The following is a 21,837-nucleotide window of genomic DNA, read 5'->3' on the forward strand; positions in this document are numbered from 1 at the left end:
AATAAATTAATCATTCTTACGTCTGCTTCAAGTTGGGAATTTGTCTTTTTAAAATTTTACTTCAATTAGTGAGGGGGATGGGAGGGGGGTAATAGATTATTAATTGAATTCTCCTCTAATCTCAGTGCATACCAGAGTAATTCAAGCTACAACAGTGTAAATTAGCTATATCGATTTGTGCAATGAATTACAGCTTCTGTGTTAAAGGCAGTAAGAGCTTGGGCATGCCCTATTGTATTACAACTAAAACATCAACTTTGCTTTTAAACGACCTGAATCTATTTATTTATTTTTGAGATACAACATGGAACAGGACCTCCCGGCCCTTTGCATCTCACCACCCAGCAATCTCCCCCGATATTAATCATAGGACAATTTACATTGACCGTGGACAGTGGGAGGAAACTGGAGCACCCAATGGAAACCCACACGGTCACAGGGAGAACGTACAAACTCTTTACAGGTAGCGGTGGGAATTGAACCCGTTTTGCCAGTACTGTAAAGCCTTGTGCTAACTAATACACTACTGCTTAATTGTCATTTAACTTTTAGTAGACTTTAAATGTTAATTTATACTTCTTTTGCTACAATCTATTAGGGTCTCGGGCAATTTTCAAGATCCACGCTCTAGATCTAAGGTTAAGATGTGCAACAAACATTAATAAAACGTGTCCATGGGGAAGTGATGACTGTTCAGAGGCCATTCTAGCTGTTCTGCAGCTGAGTGAGGCCACCTGCTGGCAAAACTCTGTACAGCAGCAGTACCTCAAAGCACAAGTTTTGTTTGAAGTAAATCTTAAATAGGAAGAAAAACTTCTAAAAATACCTACTCAAACTCTTGCAAAAAATAGATTCAGTTAACATTTTGGATCAATGACCTGCAGCATTTACTACTTTTAATTGTGCACTTAAGATAAGCAAACCAGAATACCACTTATGACAATGTTAGCCACATGTAATGTGATGAGTCGGGCCAGGACATTTCTGCTGGCCAGAACTGGGCAAATTACTGCTGCACTGATTCACAGGTAAACCTACACGGGCATGAGCCGATTGCAGGAACAGCGGCAAGTCATTTCACCGTGAGTGCATTGTGCCTAAGCCATGTGCCAAATTCTCAATAATGAATACAAACAAGTTTTCAAAGCGAGGGTTGCTGGTCACACAATTAAAGCTGTTCCGAAAGTAGTCACTTCAATTAAATTGGAGACCCAGAGAAAGTCAGCGCAGGCCATCCGTGGGTTACAAATGCCCAATTATGGACACCTGTACATATGAACTTAGAAGTCTGAAGGACTAGTTTCCCCTTTCTCTCCACTCTCAGCCACTGTTCTTTCTTATCACATGTACTCTTGATGCCATGCATTACATTACTGTGAAGGTGAGATTACCACATCTAGTTATTTTTATGTATTTTCCAAATTATGGATAAAAACGGGTACAGAGGATTTTGCAGGATCTTTACAATGAATTAAAGAAAGAAAAGTGGAGAGCTATGTGGGAAGAAAGGCTTAAATTGATCTTGGAATAGGTTAAACGTTGATATAACACTGTGGGCCGAAGGGCTTGTACTATTCTGTTATAGTAGTCTGTGAAAATGGACCCCATTTGTTATTGTTATTGTTATTGGGGGCAGCCTGTATTTATCTCATTGTCCTCCAGCATCATCAGATCAGACCTGTACATGTGTCAACATGTAAATCCGAAGCAGGAGTATTCATGTGGCTCCTTGTGTCTGCTGCTCCAACATGCAGGACTGAAGGCACTCTATTATTAAAGGGTGTGATTAACAAAGTGGTGTCTACTCCCTCAATGCTGTGACCAAGAAGGTGATTTCACCTATGCATTCCCATATACAGGGGGTGCCCAATGATCACCTTGCTCATCAAGAATCCATCCACCTCTGCCTTGAAGCTACTTGAAGACTCTTCCTCTACTGTCCTTTGAGAAAGAGCCCGAAAGACTCCTGAACATCCGAGAGGACAAACAACTTCCCCGATCTCTCTTAGACTGGTCACCCTTCTAGATTCTTGCCAAGGTGCATCACACATTCTATGTCCACCAAGGCAAGGCCTCTAAGAAGCCTTTCATCTATTAACTCCACCAGAAAGAGAAGTAACCACCAGTAAACAAAGACATGCACTTTACACCCTCTATGTTATCCATTCCTTTAACAAATTAAAGGAAAACATTTTATTCAGTTATTTGAGTACCACTTCAGAGACAATCCATTATTTATTCAAAGCACAGCCATGTATAGAGGTAAATACTCACAGCAAATATATTAGAACGCCGCTTGGACTGTTTTCGAACAGGAGTTGGTGTGTTAGCTGTTTGAGGGATGTCGATTCGAAGTTCCTTTTGACTCGTGCTCGGTGTGGAAGGGACAGAAGAGGAGTAATCGCTTAAACTCCCTCCTCCATTACTTGTCTACAGTACAGAGAAAAAAAGCAATTAAGTTGTCTTGAACGGCTTAAGAAGCACTTATTTCGTACTTTCTTTCTACAAGATACTCCATTATGAAATAATATAAACTGCTGTTTCTTATCAGATTCTAGAATGTCCAAGAATTCTGGTGTGATCCCAAGTTGATGCAGAGCTCAGGGAGGATGCTGATCCTACTGGAATGGGAGTGTATACCTCATCCTGGATTGTTAGTTTCTCAGAAACATTTCCCACTCAACTCCTGACCCCAGATGCAACCACTCACCTGACTGAGGTGAACAGCGGAGACTTGTGCAGAACACACAGAGGAATGGCTCGGAGAATTGGGCAGAGACTTGCATGGTCCAATGGAGAGTTGCTGCTTCTTCCGTGTAGCTACTATCTTTTGGGCAACTGTTACAAGGAAGGAGGAGAAAAGGACAATAAATATGCCATGACCATTTCAGATTACTGTCTATGATCAGAAATTAGAGCACTATATCCAGGTTGGCTCGTAGGACAACATTTCAAGAGCAATGGACAGTTGGAGGTGGTGCTAGTTGCAGAAGACACAAAACCATTGCCTTGTCTATCTCATGAGTGCACACAAAATATTGAAGGAACTCAGCTGGACAGGCAGCATCAATGGAAAGGAACAAAGAGTCGACATCTCAGGCTGAAACCCTTCATCAGGACTGGAAAGAAAGGGGAAAGATGCCGGAATAAGAAGGTAGGGAGAGAAGGAGATAGGTGAAACCAGGTGAGGAGAAAGATAGGTGGGTAGGAGAGGGGGGTGAAATAAGAAGCTGGGAGGTGAGAGGTGGAAAAGGCAGAAGAGATGAAGAAGGAGGAATCTGACAGAGGGATCAGTGGAGCATGGGAGAAAGGAAAGGAGGGGAGGCATCAGAGGGAGGTAGTAGGCAGTGAGAAGAACAGAAGGAGTAAGAGGGGAGCCAGAATAGGGAATGGAAAGAGTCTCTCTCTAACTCTCTTTCTCCAAATGCATGCAAAAAGAACCCACAATATGATGCAAAGAAAGAGGGATGTACTACTCAGACTCTGGCCAATGCTTATTTTCAATTAACATCAGCAAGAATAGATCCTTTTGTCACACTATTCTTTAACACAGAGAAACAGACTTCAGTTGTACAGCCCTCTCCCTCTGCTCCCTTACCACCTGAGTTGATGGGACACAGAAGACAATTCCACCACTGAGATTGTCAATGTGAAGCACTGTCTGGCTTTGCCTCACAATGTTCTGTTAAAGGAGTGCCAGAGGAGAGCTTGGATTCATTTTGGATTTCAGCATTAACGTGTTTCTATCTTGTGATAGTGATTTTAAACCTGTTCTAACATCTTTTAATGCAGCTTGATGTAACAATAGATTGCAGAGTAAAAATTTGACAATAAATGCAAGAGATTGAATTTGGCCTTTGGAGGGATAAACTACCTGTACTCCAATCATACGTTATCCATTCACAACCCACAGATTCTTTCTTACAAAGTTTTACATTTGATTCAATGTTTTTTCTGTTCCACACAACCTACAGTAATGGGATATGAAAGCAAAAACTGCTGGAAACACTTAGCAAGTCAGGCAGCATCCATGAAGGAAAAAAAAAGTTAATATTCCAGTTATAGACCTGCCAGCAAAATTGGGAAAGAGAAAAAAAAATTAGGTAGTAACGGAGGCAGGGGTAGGGGGAAGGATGAATAGAACTGAGTATTGTTGATAGAGCGAGACTGTATTGTGTTAGTTGAGGAGCAGTCAGGGTCAGAATAAGGTTTTTTTAAGTCATAGGAGCACAGAAACAGGCCCTTTTGCCTATCTAGTCTGTAGCAAACTATTATTTTGCCTAGTCCCATTGACTTGTGCCTGGACCACAGCCCTCCACAACCTTCCATCCATGTACTTATCCAAACTTCTCATAAACGTTGAAATCGAACTGGCATCCAGCACTTCCGCTGGCAACTTGTTCCAAAGCACTTCATCACCCTCCAAGTGAAGATTCGCCTCATGTTCTCCTTAAGATTTCACCTTTCACCCTTAATCCATAACCTCTAGTTCTAGTCTCAATCAATCTCATTGGAAAAAGCCTGCTTGCATTTACCCTATCGATACTCTCACAATTTTGTATACCTCCATCAAATCTCCCTCACTCTACTACGCTACAGGGAATAAAGTCTTAACATATTCAGCCTTTCCCTATAACCCAGGTCCTCAAGTCCCTTTGTGACAAACTTCCTTTAAAGCTAACGTGTTTATCTCTCTCTCCCAGCTCTGATAAAAGATCTCAATGTGATATGCTAACTGTTCCTCTTTCCACGAATGCTGGCCAATTTGCTGAGGGTTTTCAGCAACATCTGTTCTCATTTCAGAATTCGAGCATCTGTAGTCCTTTGTTTTTGATTTTCATTTATAGTTATGGGATTCCCACTGTCAGTTTCACCCATCCCCAACCTGATGGGCACACTAAAACTGTGAAGCTTTTTGATTTCTCAGTTTGTGGTAAAGGCCAAGTCCACAATGAAGCTCAGGTCCAGATATCTGATGGCTGAGCACATCATCAAGGAGCATCCATCATCAGGGACCGCCACCATCCAGGCCACGCTTTCTTCCCACTGTCATCATCAGTAAGGAAACTTTGGGTCCCACTCTGCCAGGTTCAGGACTAGTTATTACCCTTCCACCATCAGGCTTCTGAACATCTCAACTCTGAACGTATTCCACAACCTATGGACTCACTTTCAAGGGCTCTACAACTCATGTTCTCAATATTATTTATTTACTATTTATTATTTTTTTATTTGCTTAATTTGTCTTCTTTTGTACATGGGTTGCTTGTCAGTCTTTGGGTGTAGTTTTCATTGATTCTATTGTTCTTTTTGTTCCTCTGTGAATGTCTGCAAGAAAATTAATCTCAGGGTTGTATTTGGTGCTTTGATAATAATGAATATACTTTGAATTTTGAAAGTAGAAACCAGAACTGAACCTTGCTGCTATCCATCAAGACAGCCTCTGTGCCAATTCTGGGTCTTTTCATATGTGGCAGATCATCATGTTGATAATAGTCATGACTTTTCCCCATTCTGATGATCTCACGCTGAAATAATGGAATCAAAAAGCCAATTTTGATTTCCTTTGAAACAAACTAATCATATATACATACATACACCTACACACACATATATATTGTGTAAGGTTTCTCTATGGGGCGTGGGGAGAAACAGTCTTGTCTGGGAGTTGTTAGGCATCCCTTGCCAAGTGAGGAATTTTGTTGGCTAACCTTAAATCAAGGAACAAGCTGAGCTATAAACCGCCACGACAGTTGCCCATCTGACTTAAGGACAAATTTACAATTGCATTCTCATGAAAACGTTCAGACTAAACAGCAGCCAAAAATCTGCTTGCACTCTTTCCAGTTTTACCAAAAAAAAAATCCATTAATCTCACCATTGACAAGTTACAGTCAACAAATATTTTAAAAATGATCTCAATACTGTTGTCACTGCAGAACCATTTGCTTATTGATCAAATGGAAGTTCCCCAGAGAATGTTAAATCCCATTACAAAAGGAATTGAAGAATAACAGGAAGGAAAAGTTTTGCTGCTTATTGTTTTCCTAGAGATGTTGCTGTGATACCAAATTTTCTATCACGCTAGAGTTTATTTAACTTCAATAAACAAGATCCTTCCAGCTCATGTTATGTTAATCACACCCACCATAACTACATGGATTCAACCACATTCCTGGCATTTATTTCTAAGTATGCTCATTATGTATGTAATTGAAGGCACATTTCCTTTACTCTTATTTAACTGGGCAGACTTCCTTCATCCAGAATCCATAGTTTGCAGTGATACCCGAGGAATGCTGCAGTTTCAAGACGTTTGCTGTCCAGTGGGCCACTACACAGCACTACATTTGTTCCCTCCCACTACTGGGATGCACTGTGGTGCACAAACACTGCATCATTGACATAACACATATAGGCACCAGGCAGTTTGATAGGATTTTGCCTGCTGCTTGGGACAGGCCTCCAGCTGTCTGAACTTCAAAGCAACAGAGAGTTTGGCTGAGTGGGAGAGAGAGGTTTAAACTATCCCAGATACCTTTCTGGAGAGGTTTCCATCCACAACAGCAGAACTTCCACTGCCCATTCTCATTTCGACATGTTAGTCCATGGCCTGCTCCACTGCCACAAGGCCACTCTCAGCACAAAGCAGCAACACCTCATATTCCATCTGGGTAGTCTCCAACCTGACAGCGTGAACATCAAATTCTCTAACTTCTGACAATTTCTCCCCCCACCCCCAGCACCTTCTCCCTTTTCCATTCTCCATTCTGATTCCCCTCTTATCCCTTCTCTTCTCCTCATTGGCCCATCACCTCTCTCTGGTGCTCCACCTTCCTCTCCTACCAGATTCCTTCTTCAGCTCTTCACCTCTTCCATCCTTCACCTCCCAGCTCCTCACTTCATCCCCCTCCCCCACTTCCTCCTCACCTATCACTGTCGAGCACGTACTCCCTCACCTCCCCCCACTCCATTCTAGCTTCTTTCCCAGACCTGATGAAGGGTCTCAGCAAAAACATCAACTGCTTATTCCCTGCCATACATGTCGCCCGACTTACTGAACTTCTCCAGCATTTTGAGTGTGTTACTTCAGTGAGGTTAGGCTGGATTGAGCATTTTCTATCTTATCCACTTTTGACATCAGGAAGACAAACTATATTTGAAGGGAGACGAGATTGCAGGCAGATTATCAGGTTGATAATGACATTAGAGGATGACAGAACATGATCAACATTCATTTCCAGAACCTTGCTCTTTTGGCCAAACTTGTTCCAAAATTACCACTACCTATTCAGACTTCCTTAATTTTTATTCATGTTATAAATCCATCTGAGCCAGAATGAGCTCTTTGAATGCAAGCCATCTAAAGGGTCTTCACTGTGATTATCAACCTCACCAATGCAGACCCTGAGGCAAATAGTCCAAGGCTGTGTAGAGTGTATCTGCCAGCACTTACTGGCTTTTTCATCTGAAAGCCTGGAACTGAAGCTGAAGATCAATGACCATCTCCATTCCAGTGGGACTCACTTCACCCTTCAAATCTCATCTCTCGCAAGGGCACAGTAGGCTACTGTGAGGTGCAGTGTTATCAAGAGTCACGGGGAGATACAATCGCACAATTCGGCCCTTCTACTATCTATGAAGCACTTACATTTCCAGGATTCTTCGGAGTGTGGACGGACAGAGAGATCTTGGGATCTACGTACATAAATCCCTCAAAGTTGCTGTGCAAGTCGATAGGGTTGTTACGAAGGCATATTGTGTATTGTCCTTCATTAGTCAGAGGAATTGAGTTGAAGAGCTTTGAGGTAATGTTGCAGCTCTATGAAACCCTGGTGGAATACCCTTTGAATATTGTGTTCAGTTCTGACCACCTCATTATGGGAAGAATGTGGAAGCTTCAGAGATTTACCAGGTCTACCCTCATCTTTTTTCCCTCCAGTCCTGATGAAGGGTCTTGGCCCGAAGCGTCGACTGTACTCTTTTCCGCAGATGCTGCCTGGCCTGCTGAGTTCCTTCAATATTTTGTGCGTGTTGCTTAGATTTCCAGCATCTGCAGATTTTCTCTTGGATTGAAGGAGGATGACAGGTGGCTTGATAGAGGTGTACAAGGTGTTAAAAAGCAGAGATAGAGCGGACAGTCAGAGATTTACAATAGCGATACTTAAGAGACTCTTAAAATAGGCACATGGATGATAGAAGAATGGAGGAATATGTGGGAGGGAAGAGTTAGGTTGATCTTGGAGTAAATTAAAAGGTCAGCACAACATTGTGGGCTGAAGGGCCTGTACTCCATTTTCTACAGTAATCTTGCACTAATTCCACTATATTCCCCACATTCTCATCAGCTCCCTGTATGTCCTACTCACCCACACACCAGGGGAAATTTACAGGAGTTAGTTAACCTACCAATCCACATGCCTTTAGAGAAGTGGCAGGAAATCGGAGCACTTGGGGGAAATCCACGTGGTCACAGGGAGATTGTGACAACGCCACAATGAAAGAACCCGAAGTTAGGATTAAACTGGATCTGTGAGGTAGCAGCTCTACACACTGTAGCAATGTGCTGTCCTTACAGCCTGACCCTCTCAACTCACTAGGTCAATATATTTCAAGTTCAGTGCTCAGAGTTCAAAGTAAATTTATTGTCAAGGTACGCATACACTCAGAAGCCACTTTATTAGATAACCCCTGTACCTAATAAAGTGAGTGTATGTTCATGGTCTTCTGCTGTCACCCATCCACTTCAAGAAAAGATGCTCTTCTGCACACCACTGCTGTAGCATGTGGTTATTTGAATTACTGTCACTTTCCTGTCAGCTTGAATGAGTCTGACCCTCTGTCATGACCAACGCATTTTTGCCACAGAACTGCTGCTCACTGGATGTTTTCTGTAACATTTTCTGTAAACTCTAGAGACTGTTGTGCATGAAATCCCAGGAGATCAGCAGCTTCTGAGATACTCAAACTACCCTAACTGCCACCAACAATTGTTCCACGGCCAAAGTCACTCAGATCACATTTCTTCCCCGTTCGGATGTTTGGTCTGAACAACTGGAACCTCTTGACCACGTCCGCATGCTTTTATGCATCGAGTTACTGCCATGTGATTGGCTGTTTGGATATTTGCATTAATGAGGTGTTCAGGTGTAACAAATAAAGTGGTCACTGACTGTACAAAAATAAATAAATGCAATTATTTATTGCTGTACACAATGCAATTATGCTACAATGAGAGAATCAGGCTCACTTGGACCACAGTTCCAGCAGGTGGTGAGATATGGCCATCGACCATGTTAATTCTCCCAAGAACACCCAGGCCTTCAAATGCTCACTTGGAATAATCTGTAGAATGTGAACAAGCATCCTTCCCCCACTATGGAGGTTGCATCAATTGATCCATAACTAAAGCGTTCTTGGCTTACCACTATTTTGAATGTCACATGCAATATACAGCCTCTGTCCCAGTGATTTTACTTTACACACGGCCTCCTCACATTAATCCTATCACCACACCTTTCTCCGCTGACATTGCTTCCTTGGAAATGGAGCTTTCCCATCTTCCTCAGCTATTCTCAGGACTCCAAGGCAAAGGAGTCTTTCCAGAATTCCTCACTGGATTGAGTGATGATTATCACTTATAATCCCCATTGTTCAATGCTCCCACTTGGAAAGATTTTGGAACTACATCAGCTTTCTATCGATACTTATGACTTCTTTAAGAATGCTTGCTGGCAAAGCAACATCAATTTCCTCTTTAAAACCAAACTCTTAAAAATAACAAGCAGCATGAGTCTAGAACAGGGACAGTCAGCGATCAGATAATGATAGACAACATTCTCTGACTGCAGTACCCTGAACGCCCTGTTTGCTACCTTGCCACACACCCCAGCACATGCAATTTGCCGTTATATCCTGTAATTATCATACATACAACCCACTACTGAAAGTTCGATCACCCAAGTCAAATGGTGTCATGAGTAGTAGGTGGGTGAGTTGCAGTGGACAGCAGATAGGCTGTTACACTGTGGTGGACAGTGAGTGGATGGGCTGTTACGGTGACATGTGGTGTGTGGGTGGGTGGTGACTGTGACGGTCGGTGAGTGGACGGACTGTGATGATGGGTGAGTGGACGGACTGTGACGGTGGGTGGGTGGTGACTGTGACGGTGGGTGAGTGGACGGACTGTGACGGTGGGCGAGTGGACGGACTGTGACTGTGGGCGAGTGGACGGACTGTGACGGTGGGCGAGTGGACGGATTGTGACGGTGGGCGAGTGGACGGACTGTGACGGTGGGTGGGTGGTGACTGTGACGGTGGGTGAGTGGACGGACTGTGACTGTGGGTGAGTGGACGGACTGTGACGGTGGGCGAGTGGACGGACTGTGACTGTGGGTGAGTGGACAGACTGTGACGGTGGGTGAGTGGACGGACTGTGACGGTGGGTGAGTGGACGGACTGTGACGGTGGGTGAGTGGACGGACTGTGACGATGGGTGAGTGGACGGACTGTGACTGTGGGTGAGTGGACGGACTGTGACGGTGGGTGGGTGGTGACTGTGACGGTGGGTGAGTGGACGGACTGTGACTGTGGGTGAGTGGACGGACTGTGACGGTGGGTGGGTGGTGACTGTGACGGTGGGTGAGTGGACGGACTGTGACTGTGGGTGAGTGGACGGACTGTGACGGTGGGTGAGCGGACGGATTGTGACTGTGGGTGAGTGGACGGACTGTGACGGTGGGTGAGCGGATGGACTGTGATGATGGGTGAGTGGACAGACTGTGATGGCTGGCGAGTGGACGGATTGTGACTGTCGGTGAGTGGACGGACTGTGATGATGGGTGAGTGGACGGACTGTGATGGCTGGCGAGTGGACGGATTGTGACTGTCGGTGAGCGGATGGACTGTGATGATGGGTGAGTGGACGGACTGTGATGGCTGGCGAGTGGACGGATTGTGACTGTCGGTGAGTGGACGGACTGTGATGATGGGTGAGTGGACGGATTGTGACTGTCGGTGAGCGGACTGACTGTGATGATGGGTGAGTGGACGGACTGTGACTGTGGGTGAGTGGACGGACTGTGACGGTGGGTGGGTGGTGACTGTGACGGTGGGTGAGTGGACGGACTGTGACTGTGGGTGAGTGGACGGACTGTGACGGTGGGTGGGTGGTGACTGTGACGGTGGGTGAGTGGACGGACTGTGACTGTGGGTGAGTGGACGGACTGTGACGGTGGGTGAGCGGACGGATTGTGACTGTGGGTGAGTGGACGGACTGTGACGGTGGGTGAGCGGATGGACTGTGATGATGGGTGAGTGGACAGACTGTGATGGCTGGCGAGTGGACGGATTGTGACTGTCGGTGAGTGGACGGACTGTGATGATGGGTGAGTGGACGGACTGTGATGGCTGGCGAGTGGACGGATTGTGACTGTCGGTGAGCGGATGGACTGTGATGATGGGTGAGTGGACGGACTGTGATGGCTGGCGAGTGGACGGATTGTGACTGTCGGTGAGTGGACGGACTGTGATGATGGGTGAGTGGACGGATTGTGACTGTCGGTGAGCGGACTGACTGTGATGATGGGTGAGTGGACAGACTGTGATGGCTGGCGAGTGGACGGATTGTGACTGTCGGTGAGCGGATGGACTGTGACGATGGGTGAGTGGACGGACTGTGATGATGGGCGAGTGGACGGATTGTGACTGTCGGTAAGCGGATGGACTGTGATGATGGGTGAGTGGACGGACTGTGATGATGGGCGAGTGGACGGATTGTGATGGCTGGCGAGTGGACGGATTGTGACTGTCGGTGAGCGGACTGACTGTGATGATGGGTGAGTGGACGGACTGTGACGGTGGGCGAGTGGACGGACTGTGACTGTGGGTGAGTGGACAGACTGTGACGGTGGGTGAGTGGACAGACTGTGACGGTGGGTGAGTGGACGGACTGTGACTGTGGGTGAGTGGACGGACTGTGACGGTGGGTGAGTGGACGGACTGTGACGGTGGGTGAGTGGACGGACTGTGACGATGGGTGAGTGGACGGACTGTGACTGTGGGTGAGTGGACGGACTGTGACGATGGGTGAGTGGACGGACTGTGACGATGGGTGAGTGGACGGACTGTGACTGTGGGTGAGTGGACGGACTGTGACGGTGGGTGGGTGGTGACTGTGACGGTGGGTGAGTGGACGGACTGTGACTGTGGGTGAGTGGACGGACTGTGACGGTGGGTGAGCGGACGGACTGTGACGGTGGGTGAGCGGACGGATTGTGACTGTGGGTGAGTGGACGGACTGTGACGGTGGGTGAGCGGATGGACTGTGATGATGGGTGAGTGGACAGACTGTGATGGCTGGCGAGTGGACGGATTGTGACTGTCGGTGAGTGGACGGACTGTGATGATGGGTGAGTGGACGGACTGTGATGGCTGGCGAGTGGACGGATTGTGACTGTCGGTGAGTGGACGGACTGTGATGATGGGTGAGTGGACGGATTGTGACTGTCGGTGAGCGGACTGACTGTGATGATGGGTGAGTGGACGGACTGTGACTGTGGGTGAGTGGACGGACTGTGACGGTGGGTGAGCGGACGGATTGTGACTGTGGGTGAGTGGACGGACTGTGACGGTGGGTGAGCGGATGGACTGTGATGATGGGTGAGTGGACGGACTGTGATGGCTGGCGAGTGGACGGATTGTGACTGTCGGTAAGCGGACTGACTGTGATGATGGGTGAGTGGATGGACTGTGATGGCTGGCGAGTGGACGGATTGTGACTGTCGGTGAGTGGACGGACTGTGATGATGGGTGAGTGGACGGATTGTGACTGTCGGTGAGCGGACTGACTGTGATGATGGGTGAGTGGACGGACTGTGACGGTGGGCGAGTGGACGGACTGTGACTGTGGGTGAGTGGACGGACTGTGACGGTGGGTGAGTGGACGGACTGTGACTGTGGGTGAGTGGACGGACTGTGACGATGGGTGAGTGGATGGACTGTGATGATGGGTGAGTGGACGGACTGTGACTGTGGGTGAGTGGACGGACTGTGACGATGGGTGAGTGGACGGACTGTGACGATGGGTGAGTGGACGGACTGTGACGGTGGGTGAGTGGACGGACTGTGACTGTGGGTGAGTGGACGGACTGTGACGGTGGGTGGGTGGACGGACTGTGACTGTGGGTGAGTGGACGGACTGTGACGGTGGGTGAGCGGACGGACTGTGACGGTGGGTGAGCGGACGGATTGTGACTGTGGGTGAGTGGACGGACTGTGACGGTGGGTGAGCGGATGGACTGTGATGATGGGTGAGTGGACAGACTGTGATGGCTGGCGAGTGGACGGATTGTGACTGTCGGTAAGCGGATGGACTGTGATGATGGGTGAGTGGACGGACTGTGATGGCTGGCGAGTGGACGGATTGTGACTGTCGGTGAGCGGATGGACTGTGACGATGGGTGAGTGGACGGACTGTGATGATGGGCGAGTGGACGGATTGTGACTGTCGGTGAGCGGATGGACTGTGATGATGGGTGAGTGGACGGACTGTGATGGCTGGCGAGTGGACGGATTGTGACTGTCGGTGAGTGGACGGACTGTGATGATGGGTGAGTGGACGGATTGTGACTGTCGGTGAGCGGACTGACTGTGATGATGGGTGAGTGGACGGATTGTGACTGTCGGTGAGCGGACTGACTGTGATGATGGGTGAGTGGACGGACTGTGATGGCTGGCGAGTGGACGGATTGTGACTGTCGGTGAGCGGATGGACTGTGACGATGGGTGAGTGGACGGACTGTGATGATGGGCGAGTGGACGGATTGTGACTGTCGGTAAGCGGATGGACTGTGATGATGGGTGAGTGGACGGACTGTGATGGCTGGCGAGTGGACGGATTGTGACTGTCGGTGAGCGGACTGACTGTGATGATGGGTGAGTGGATGGACTGTGATGGCTGGCGAGTGGACGGATTGTGACTGTCGGTGAGCGGATGGACTGTGATGATGGGCGAGTGGACGGATTGTGACTGTCGGTGAGTGGACGGACTGTGATGATGGGTGAGCAGACGGACTGTGATGATGGGCGAGTGGACAGACTGTGTTGGTGACTGTTGGTGAGTGGACGGACTGTGATGATGGGTGAGCAGACGGACTGTGATGATGGGCGAGTGGACAGACTGTGTTGGTGACTGTTGGTGAGTGGACTGACTGTGACTGTGATAATTGCAGTGAGTTTGTCAGGAAGAGCAGGCAGGTGATGGGACTTAGTTGCAGCCAACAGGCTGAATATCAAATCATTAGGGATGCAAAATCAGAAAAGATAGCAAGGTGTTGTATCTAAATGCATGTAGTATAAGGAATAAGGTGGATGACCTTGTTGCAATATTATAGATTGCCAGGTATGATGTTGTGGCCATCACTGAATCATGGCTGAAAGATGGCTGCAGTTGGGAGCTGAATGTCAAGGTTACACGTTATATTGGAGGGATGGGAAGGTAGGCAGAGGGGGTGGTGTGGCTCTACTGGTAAAGAATGCCATCAAGTCAGTAGAAAGATGTGACATGGGATCGGAAGATGTTGAATCCTTGTGGGTTGAGTTAAGAAACTGCAAGGGTAAAAGGATGTTGATGGCAGTTACATACAGGGCTCCCAACAGTGGCTGGGAGATAGACCACAGGTTACAACAGGAAATAGAAAAGGCAAGCCAAAAGGGCAAAGTTATAGTAGTCATGGGAGATCTAATATGCAGGTTGATTGGGAGAATCAGGTTGGTAATGGTTCGAGTTTGTTGAATGCCTAAGAGGTAGCTTTTTAGAGCAGCTTGTCGTTGAGCTCACTGGGGGATCAGCTATACCGGATTGGGTGTTTTGAAATTAACCGGAGGCGATTCGGGAGCTTACGGTAAAAGAAACCTTTGGAACCAGTGATCACAATATGATTGTGTTCAAATTGAAAATTAATAGGGCAAAAGTCTGATGTAACAGTATTTCAGTGGAATAAGGAAAATTACAGTGGTATGAGAGTAATTACAGTTGGTCAAAGTAAAAATGATGTGTGTTGTAAAAATTGGAAGGAGCTACTGGCAGAGATATCAGCAGAGCAGCAATGGTGTGCGTTTCTGGGAAAAATGAGGAATGTGCAGGACATATGTATTCCAAAAATGAAGAAATACTCAAATGGTAAATAAGTACAACCGTGGCTGACAAGGGAAGTCAAAGCTATTGTAAAAGTAAAAGGGCATACAACAAATCAAAATTTAGTAGAAAGGTAGAGGATTGGGAAGTTGTTAAAAACCTACGGAGAGCAACTAAAAAAGATTATTAGAAGGGAAAAGATGAAATATGAAAGCATGCTAGCAAATAATACCAAAGTGGATAGTAAAAGTTTTTTCAAGTATGTTGAAAATAAAACAGAAATCAGAGTGGATATAGAACGGCAAGAAAATAAAGCAAGAGAAATAATAATGGGAGACAAGGAGATGGCTGATGAACTAAATGAGTATTTTGCATCAGTCTTCACTGTGGAAGATACCAGCAGTATGCCTGATGTTGTAGCGTGTGAAGGAAGAGAAGTGGGTGCAGTTACTGTTACAAGAGAGAAAGTGTTCAAAAAGCTGGAAGACCTAAAGATATATAAGTCACCAGGATCAGAGGAACTGCACCCTAAGGTTCTGAAAGAGGTAGCGTTAGAAATTGTGGTGGCATTAGAAATGATCCTTCAAAAATCATTGGACTCTGGGTGCCAGAGGACTAGAAAATTGCAAATGTTACTCCATGGTTTAAGAAAGGAGGAAGGCAGCAGAAAGGAAATTATAAACCAGTTAGCCTGACCTCAGTGGTTGGGAAGATGTTAGAGTCAATTATTAAGGATGAGGTGATAGAGTACTTGGTGACATAGAACAACATTGGACAATGTCAGCATGGTTTCCTTCAGGGAAAATCCTGCCTGATGAACCTGTTGGAGTACTTTGAGGAGATTACAAGTAGGATAGATAAAGGGAATGCAGTGGATGTTGTATATTTGGACTTCCAGAAGGCACCACACGAGGTTGCTTACCAAGTTAAAAGCCCATGGTATCACAGGAAAGTTACTAACATGATTAGAGCATGGCTGGTTGGTAGGAGGCCGCAAGTGGGAATAAAAGGATCCTTTTCTGGTTGGCTGCCAGTGACTAGTGGTGTTCCACAGGGGTCGGTGTTGGGACCGCTACTTTTTATGCTGTTTATAAATGATTTAGATGATGGACTAGATGGCTTTGTTGCCAAGTTTGCAGATGATACGAAGGTTGGTGGAGGGGCAGGCAGTGTTGAGGAAAAAGGTAGAATGCAGAAGGACTTAGTCAGATCAGGAGAATGGGCAAGAAAGTGGCAAATGAAATACAATGTTGGAAAATGCATGGTCATGCACTTTGATAGTAGAAATAAAAGTGCAGACTATTTTCTAAATGGGGAGAAAATCCAGGAATCTGAGGTGCAGAAGGACTTGGGAGTTCTTGTGCAGAATACCCTAAAGGTTAACTTGCAGGTTGGGTTGGTGGTGAGGAAGGCAAATGCTACGTTAGCATTCATTTAAAGAGGTCTAGAATACAGGAGCTAGGCTATGATGCTGAGGCTTTATAAGACACTGGTGCAGTCTCACCTTGAGTATTGTGAACAGTTTTGGGCTCCTCATTTAAGAAAAGATGTGCTGGCATTGCAGAGGGTCACAGGAGGTTCACAAGGATGAGTCTGGATAAAAAGGGTTATCATACAAGGAACGCTTGATGGCTCTGGGTCTGTACTCGCTAGAATTCAGAAGGATGAGGGAGGATTTCATTGAAACCTTTTGAATGTTGAAAGGCCTAGACAGAGTAGATGTGGAAAGCATGTTTCCCATGGTGAGAGAGTCTAGGTCAAGAGGGCACAGCCTCAGGATAGACCGGCACCCTTTCAAAACAGAGATGCGGAGAAATTTCTTTAACTAAAAGGTGTCAAATTTGTGGAATTTGTTGCCCCATGCAGCTGTGGAGGCCAGGTCGTTCAGTGTATTTAAGGCAGAGATTGACAGGTTCATGATTGGAGATAGCATCAAAGGTTACAGGCAGAAGGCTGGTGAACTGGGGTTGAGGAGAAGGTTAGAGAAAAAGGGTCAGCCATGATGGAATGGCGAAGCAGACTCAATGGGCCAGATGGTCTAAATCTGCTCCTATATCCTATGGTAGGTGAGCAGGCAGACTGTGATGGTGGTGATCGGTCAGTGGACGGGCTGTGATGACTGGCGAGCAGGTGGGCAGTGACGTTGACGACTGGCGAGTGGAGGGACTGTGACGATGACCAGCAGTGAGTGTGTTGGGGGTGAGGGGTGGTCAGTGGGGTGAACCACTGCTGAGGAGTTGGCAGCAGCCGGCAGTGGTCAGGAATGGTCAGTGGTGCCTAGGCTTGAATGGAGATGGAGCATGCATTGAAAGAGGGGTGACTGGAAATGTTCATGTGGTTCCACGATGGATTACTACTCAGATCTGAATATTAATGAGTTTAAGTTTCCCTTGTCAGTTTAGAACTTACGAAGGGTGTGTTTCTGATTTTCTTTCAGCCCTTTACAAACTGTGGTTCCCACTTTGGCCTCGTCAGCCACCTCAGAACCTGAAGAGCCTGCATGGAAGTGAGTTCTGCCCGTCCCAGGGGACACCATGAATGAAGGCAGAGCCAAAGGTTGCAGGCTGAAGACAGAAATAGGGCCCTTTCAATGTTTCACACAAGTGCTTCATATTGATTTATTTTTTATTCAGAGATACCACACTGCACAGGCCCTTCCAGCCCAATTACACCATGTGATTAATTAACCTAATAACCCGTGTGTATTTGGAATGTGGGAGGAAACTGCAGCACGAGGAGGAAACCTACATGGTCACAGGGAAAATGTATAAACTCCTTACAGAAAGCAGCAGGAATTGAACATTTGGGTCGCTGGCACTGTAACAGTGTTACGATAACCACTGCATTGTTGTGCCACCCCCAGGTGCTCCCAGGCATTGGGAGAGGAGCTGGGTTTCACATTCTGAATTCTCCTGCTGCAGACATCAAAATGAAGCTGATTCAATGCCCCTCTACTGGATTCCATTTGCCTGTTAAGGATCACAAATGACATTCATTATATCAAGCCCTGCTGGAGAATCACAGCTTGAAAAACAAATGCATATCAATAATATTAGTATTAATTCAAGCTAGGGTTATGGACTCTCCCTGATTCTTTCCAGTTCTGTGTTGAGCTGGGTCCATGCAGCGACACCAGTCTCTGGAACCTCACTGAGTTCAGCTCTCCTCCGAAGCTGCTTTCTGAAAGTAGCCAAGCTTATTTTCCAGCTCATAAGCCAATTTCCACATGCCGACAAAAGCTTGTGAAGGGAGAGTTGGATCGTGAAACTGATCACAAATGCAGAGACAACTCAGTGCATTATTAATCTGGGTCCTAGTTGGTTTCAATAAAATATGAAGGAAATATGTTGAATCCCAGTCTTCAGCAAGAAAATTTCAGCCAGTACTGAGGAAAAGCTGCACAGTGCACTGTCAGAAATGCAGTCTTTTGAACAATACGTAAAAGGAAGGCCTCTCCTGCCTTGTCAAATGATGATAAAAGGTCCTAAGGACTGAGTTGCAGAACAAAGTTCAAAGTTTGAACTAAATAAAGTATCAAAGCATTCACTATAATCCTGACCAGTGTTTATCCCACAGTATGGCCAGAGAGCAGTTAAAGTTATTCTGTTAGCAATTCCAAGGCTTGGACTAATGAGTTGGACACCACATATAACAGCTGGGAAATTTAACTTCAGTTCATTAAATAAATCTGTAATTAAAAAAAGGCAGCAATATAAAACCACCAGATTGCTAAAAAAAAAAAACCCTGCTGGTTTACTTCTGTACTTGAGAGGAGGAAATTAAAGATCCTCACTTGGACAATAACTCATAAACTGCCATCTGAAATGGCCTGGAAGCCACTGGGGTCGATCAGCCCATTTCAATGATGGAGAGCAAGAATAAAACCTGGGCATTGAGTTCGACAGACACATGCAGGCATGCCTGGTCAAAGTTGTCATGTACTCTTCACACTATCTGTGAGAAGGGTAGCCGTCCCCACGTTCGTCAAGGAACAGCCAATTAGGTCAAACTCACACAACCAGGCAATATCTCAGACTTCATCACCCCCAGTGTAACACTGGAAACGTAGACCAGACCTGGCAGCGTGGAGTTCTGAACCATGACTCCGTTCCCTAGAACATCTTGGTACATTCGGTCAAAGAAGAGCAAGCAAACCTCCTCCTGACTACTGGCAAAGTTTCTCAAACTGTTGAACATGGTTTTGAAGAATATACACTGGCTAACAGATTCAGTGCCCCACTCCCAACATTAACTGTGACGCCATTACCTTCTGAACAGACACTGTCCTGAAGGGCAGAAGCGCCACAACAGTCTATTGTCTGCTACCTCCTCAATGGCTGTGATGGTAGGAGTGATCCTGACCCCAGCCCCTTCTGCAATGAGATGTCATGGTACAGATCAGATGGGGCAATTGGCTTTTCAAGATTCAAATTTGTTGACCATGTTTACATTAAAACATTGTGAAATGCGTCATTTGCATTAACAACCAACACACCCGAGGAGCGGCCCACAAGCATCGCCACACACTTTCTGGCACCAACGTAGCACGTCTGCGCTGCTCAGTAGAACGCAGAACACAGCAGGCAGTGAAGCAACAACAGCAAACCTGTTCCTCCCAGCCATGCACATACACTGTCCTCCAACCCCAAACAGGCAGTATCTGGCCTCAATGATCTTTGAATTCGCAAGTGGCCAGGTCCACACTGAGGTCACTCTTCATTACCTTACTTGGCACAACCATGCTAAAAAACTTGGGTTCCAAACGAGGCTAGTAATGTGGGCAGTAGCAGGTCTACCAAAACCTCAATGCACAACACCTCCCTCGCTCCACTGATAAGGCAACCAAAATTTTTTTTAAGTGTGGATGCTACAATCTAAAATAAAAGAGAAAGTACTGGGAACATCTAGCGGATCAAGGAGTGGCTATAAAAAGGAAACAGAGTAACATTTCCAGTTGGTTTTAAGTCGCAGAGAAAGTGAGGGAGGGATGGATAAGACAAATATCACAGGTAGGGTGGGGCCAAGTGATTCCACTCTTCAGTGAGCTGTCCGGTTGATGGATTAATGTGGGTAGTTGGAGAGAAAAGGGTGAGCAAAGAAAGGGAAGGGCAAACACCGTGGAGTACCGGTGAGAAGTGTTACTGCATTCTGAAACAGGAGGAGGATGCTGGAAATGGAATCAAATTCATGTTCAATTTTACTGCCATTTCAACTGTATACGTGCATACTGTCAAAAGAAACAACGTTCCTCTGGGCTAGGGTGCACAACACAGTACGTAGCACTTACACATAAGGTAATAGTACCACAAATAAATTAATAAATAATAAAGTGCATTTATCTCACAAATTAAAAAGTAATCAGTATAATGCTACTGGTGCTTCATATATGGTGGCACCTGGAATTCAGTAGTCTCATGGCCTGGGGGGAAAAGCTGCTTCCCACCCTATCTAACCTTGTCCTAATGCTACGGTACCTTCTGCCTGATGGTAAGGGGGTCAAAGAGATTGCTGGATGAACGGGAGGATCATTGACAATGCGTACACAGCACTCCTGATAAGCATCTCAGACAGGTGGAAAGGAGAACTGACTCTGACTTTCCTCTCCGCAGACCTCACTATCCTTTGTAGGGTCTTGCAGCCAGATGCCTTGTAATTCCCTTGCATGGAGCTTGTGTGTTGTCCCTGCATGGATTTCGTCCTTTCAAATTTCAAAGACGTGTAGATCTATAGGTGAATTGACTGCCACACATCGTCCCTAGTGCGGGAGTGGTTGTGGGAATCTGGGAGGAGTTGGTGGGAATGTGAGGAGAATAAAATGGGATTAGTGGAAGATAAGTGTAAATAAGGTGCTTGATAGTCAGTATGGACTGAAGAACTCATTTCCATGCTGTGTGGCTGCATATCCTCATTAAAAGCAGCAAGCAACTTTCCCTTTAATGTTTATAACATAAAAGTCATTCATCAGCCCAATGCGATGCAGACATGGTCAAACCCAACAATACTACTATCGGACTACCACTCACTCTACTTACACAAACACAAGTATCTGTAGCTCTACTGACTTGATCATTTTCCTGGAAATATTCTGGCCATGGCTGCGGAACAAGCATTCTTTGGGTGGATGAAAAGGAACACTGGCATCCATTGAATTTTCCATTCCATCACATCCCAGAAAACACAGTGCACCTGTCCTGTCATTGAACAGGGATGGTCTGTGCACAAACGCCCACAAGGGTTGATCGCCACTGAAGCTTCTTTTGAATAAGGCTGGGGATGCTAGACACATTGCCATTAGAACTTGTTTACAAACGTATCTTGCAGGGGCCTAGCAAAAGTCATTTCAAGTTCCCGTCCCTGTTCACAAAATGCTGCTGCCTTCATTCTTTTGCAATGACTTTTCCCATCATTGTGGGAATTGTAACAAACAAGATTGGTGGCATCTGCATTTTATTATCTCATTAATTATGAGCGGTTGCACATACCTCCCCAAAGACTGTTCAACATCTTTCATTTATCCAGACTGTCGCTTCCAATATACAATAGCAAAACGATTCGACACGTAAGCATCAGCTTTTAAATCAATAGCACTGGTCTCAACAGCCACAGTGGAACAGGTAATATCTTGGTTTCGTGTGACTCCAGAATGCAATCAATTGGCAAACTAGAGAATTGCATATATCTGCGTTACTGCAGGTATGTTG

At 46.1% G+C, this 21,837-nt stretch overlaps 1 protein-coding gene across 4 annotated transcripts in view; it reads right to left on the reverse strand.

Annotated features, from left to right (window-relative positions):
• Nucleotides 1-21,837, reverse strand: part of agap1 (ArfGAP with GTPase domain, ankyrin repeat and PH domain 1) — a 642,020-nt gene that overhangs the window by 287,687 nt on the left and 332,496 nt on the right. For all 4 annotated transcript variants that reach the window (XM_073046649.1, XM_073046648.1, XM_073046647.1 and 1 more), the window contains exons 7-8: nucleotides 2,711-2,838; nucleotides 2,275-2,430 (exon numbers count right to left, since the gene is read on the reverse strand). In XM_073046649.1, coding sequence (XP_072902750.1) covers nucleotides 2,275-2,430; nucleotides 2,711-2,838 — 284 coding nt within the window. The remainder of the gene's footprint in view (nucleotides 1-2,274; nucleotides 2,431-2,710; nucleotides 2,839-21,837) is intronic.

The sequence above is a fragment of the Hemitrygon akajei genome, chromosome 5, assembly GCF_048418815.1.
Source record: "Hemitrygon akajei chromosome 5, sHemAka1.3, whole genome shotgun sequence".
Classification (NCBI taxonomy): Eukaryota; Metazoa; Chordata; class Chondrichthyes; order Myliobatiformes; family Dasyatidae; genus Hemitrygon; species Hemitrygon akajei.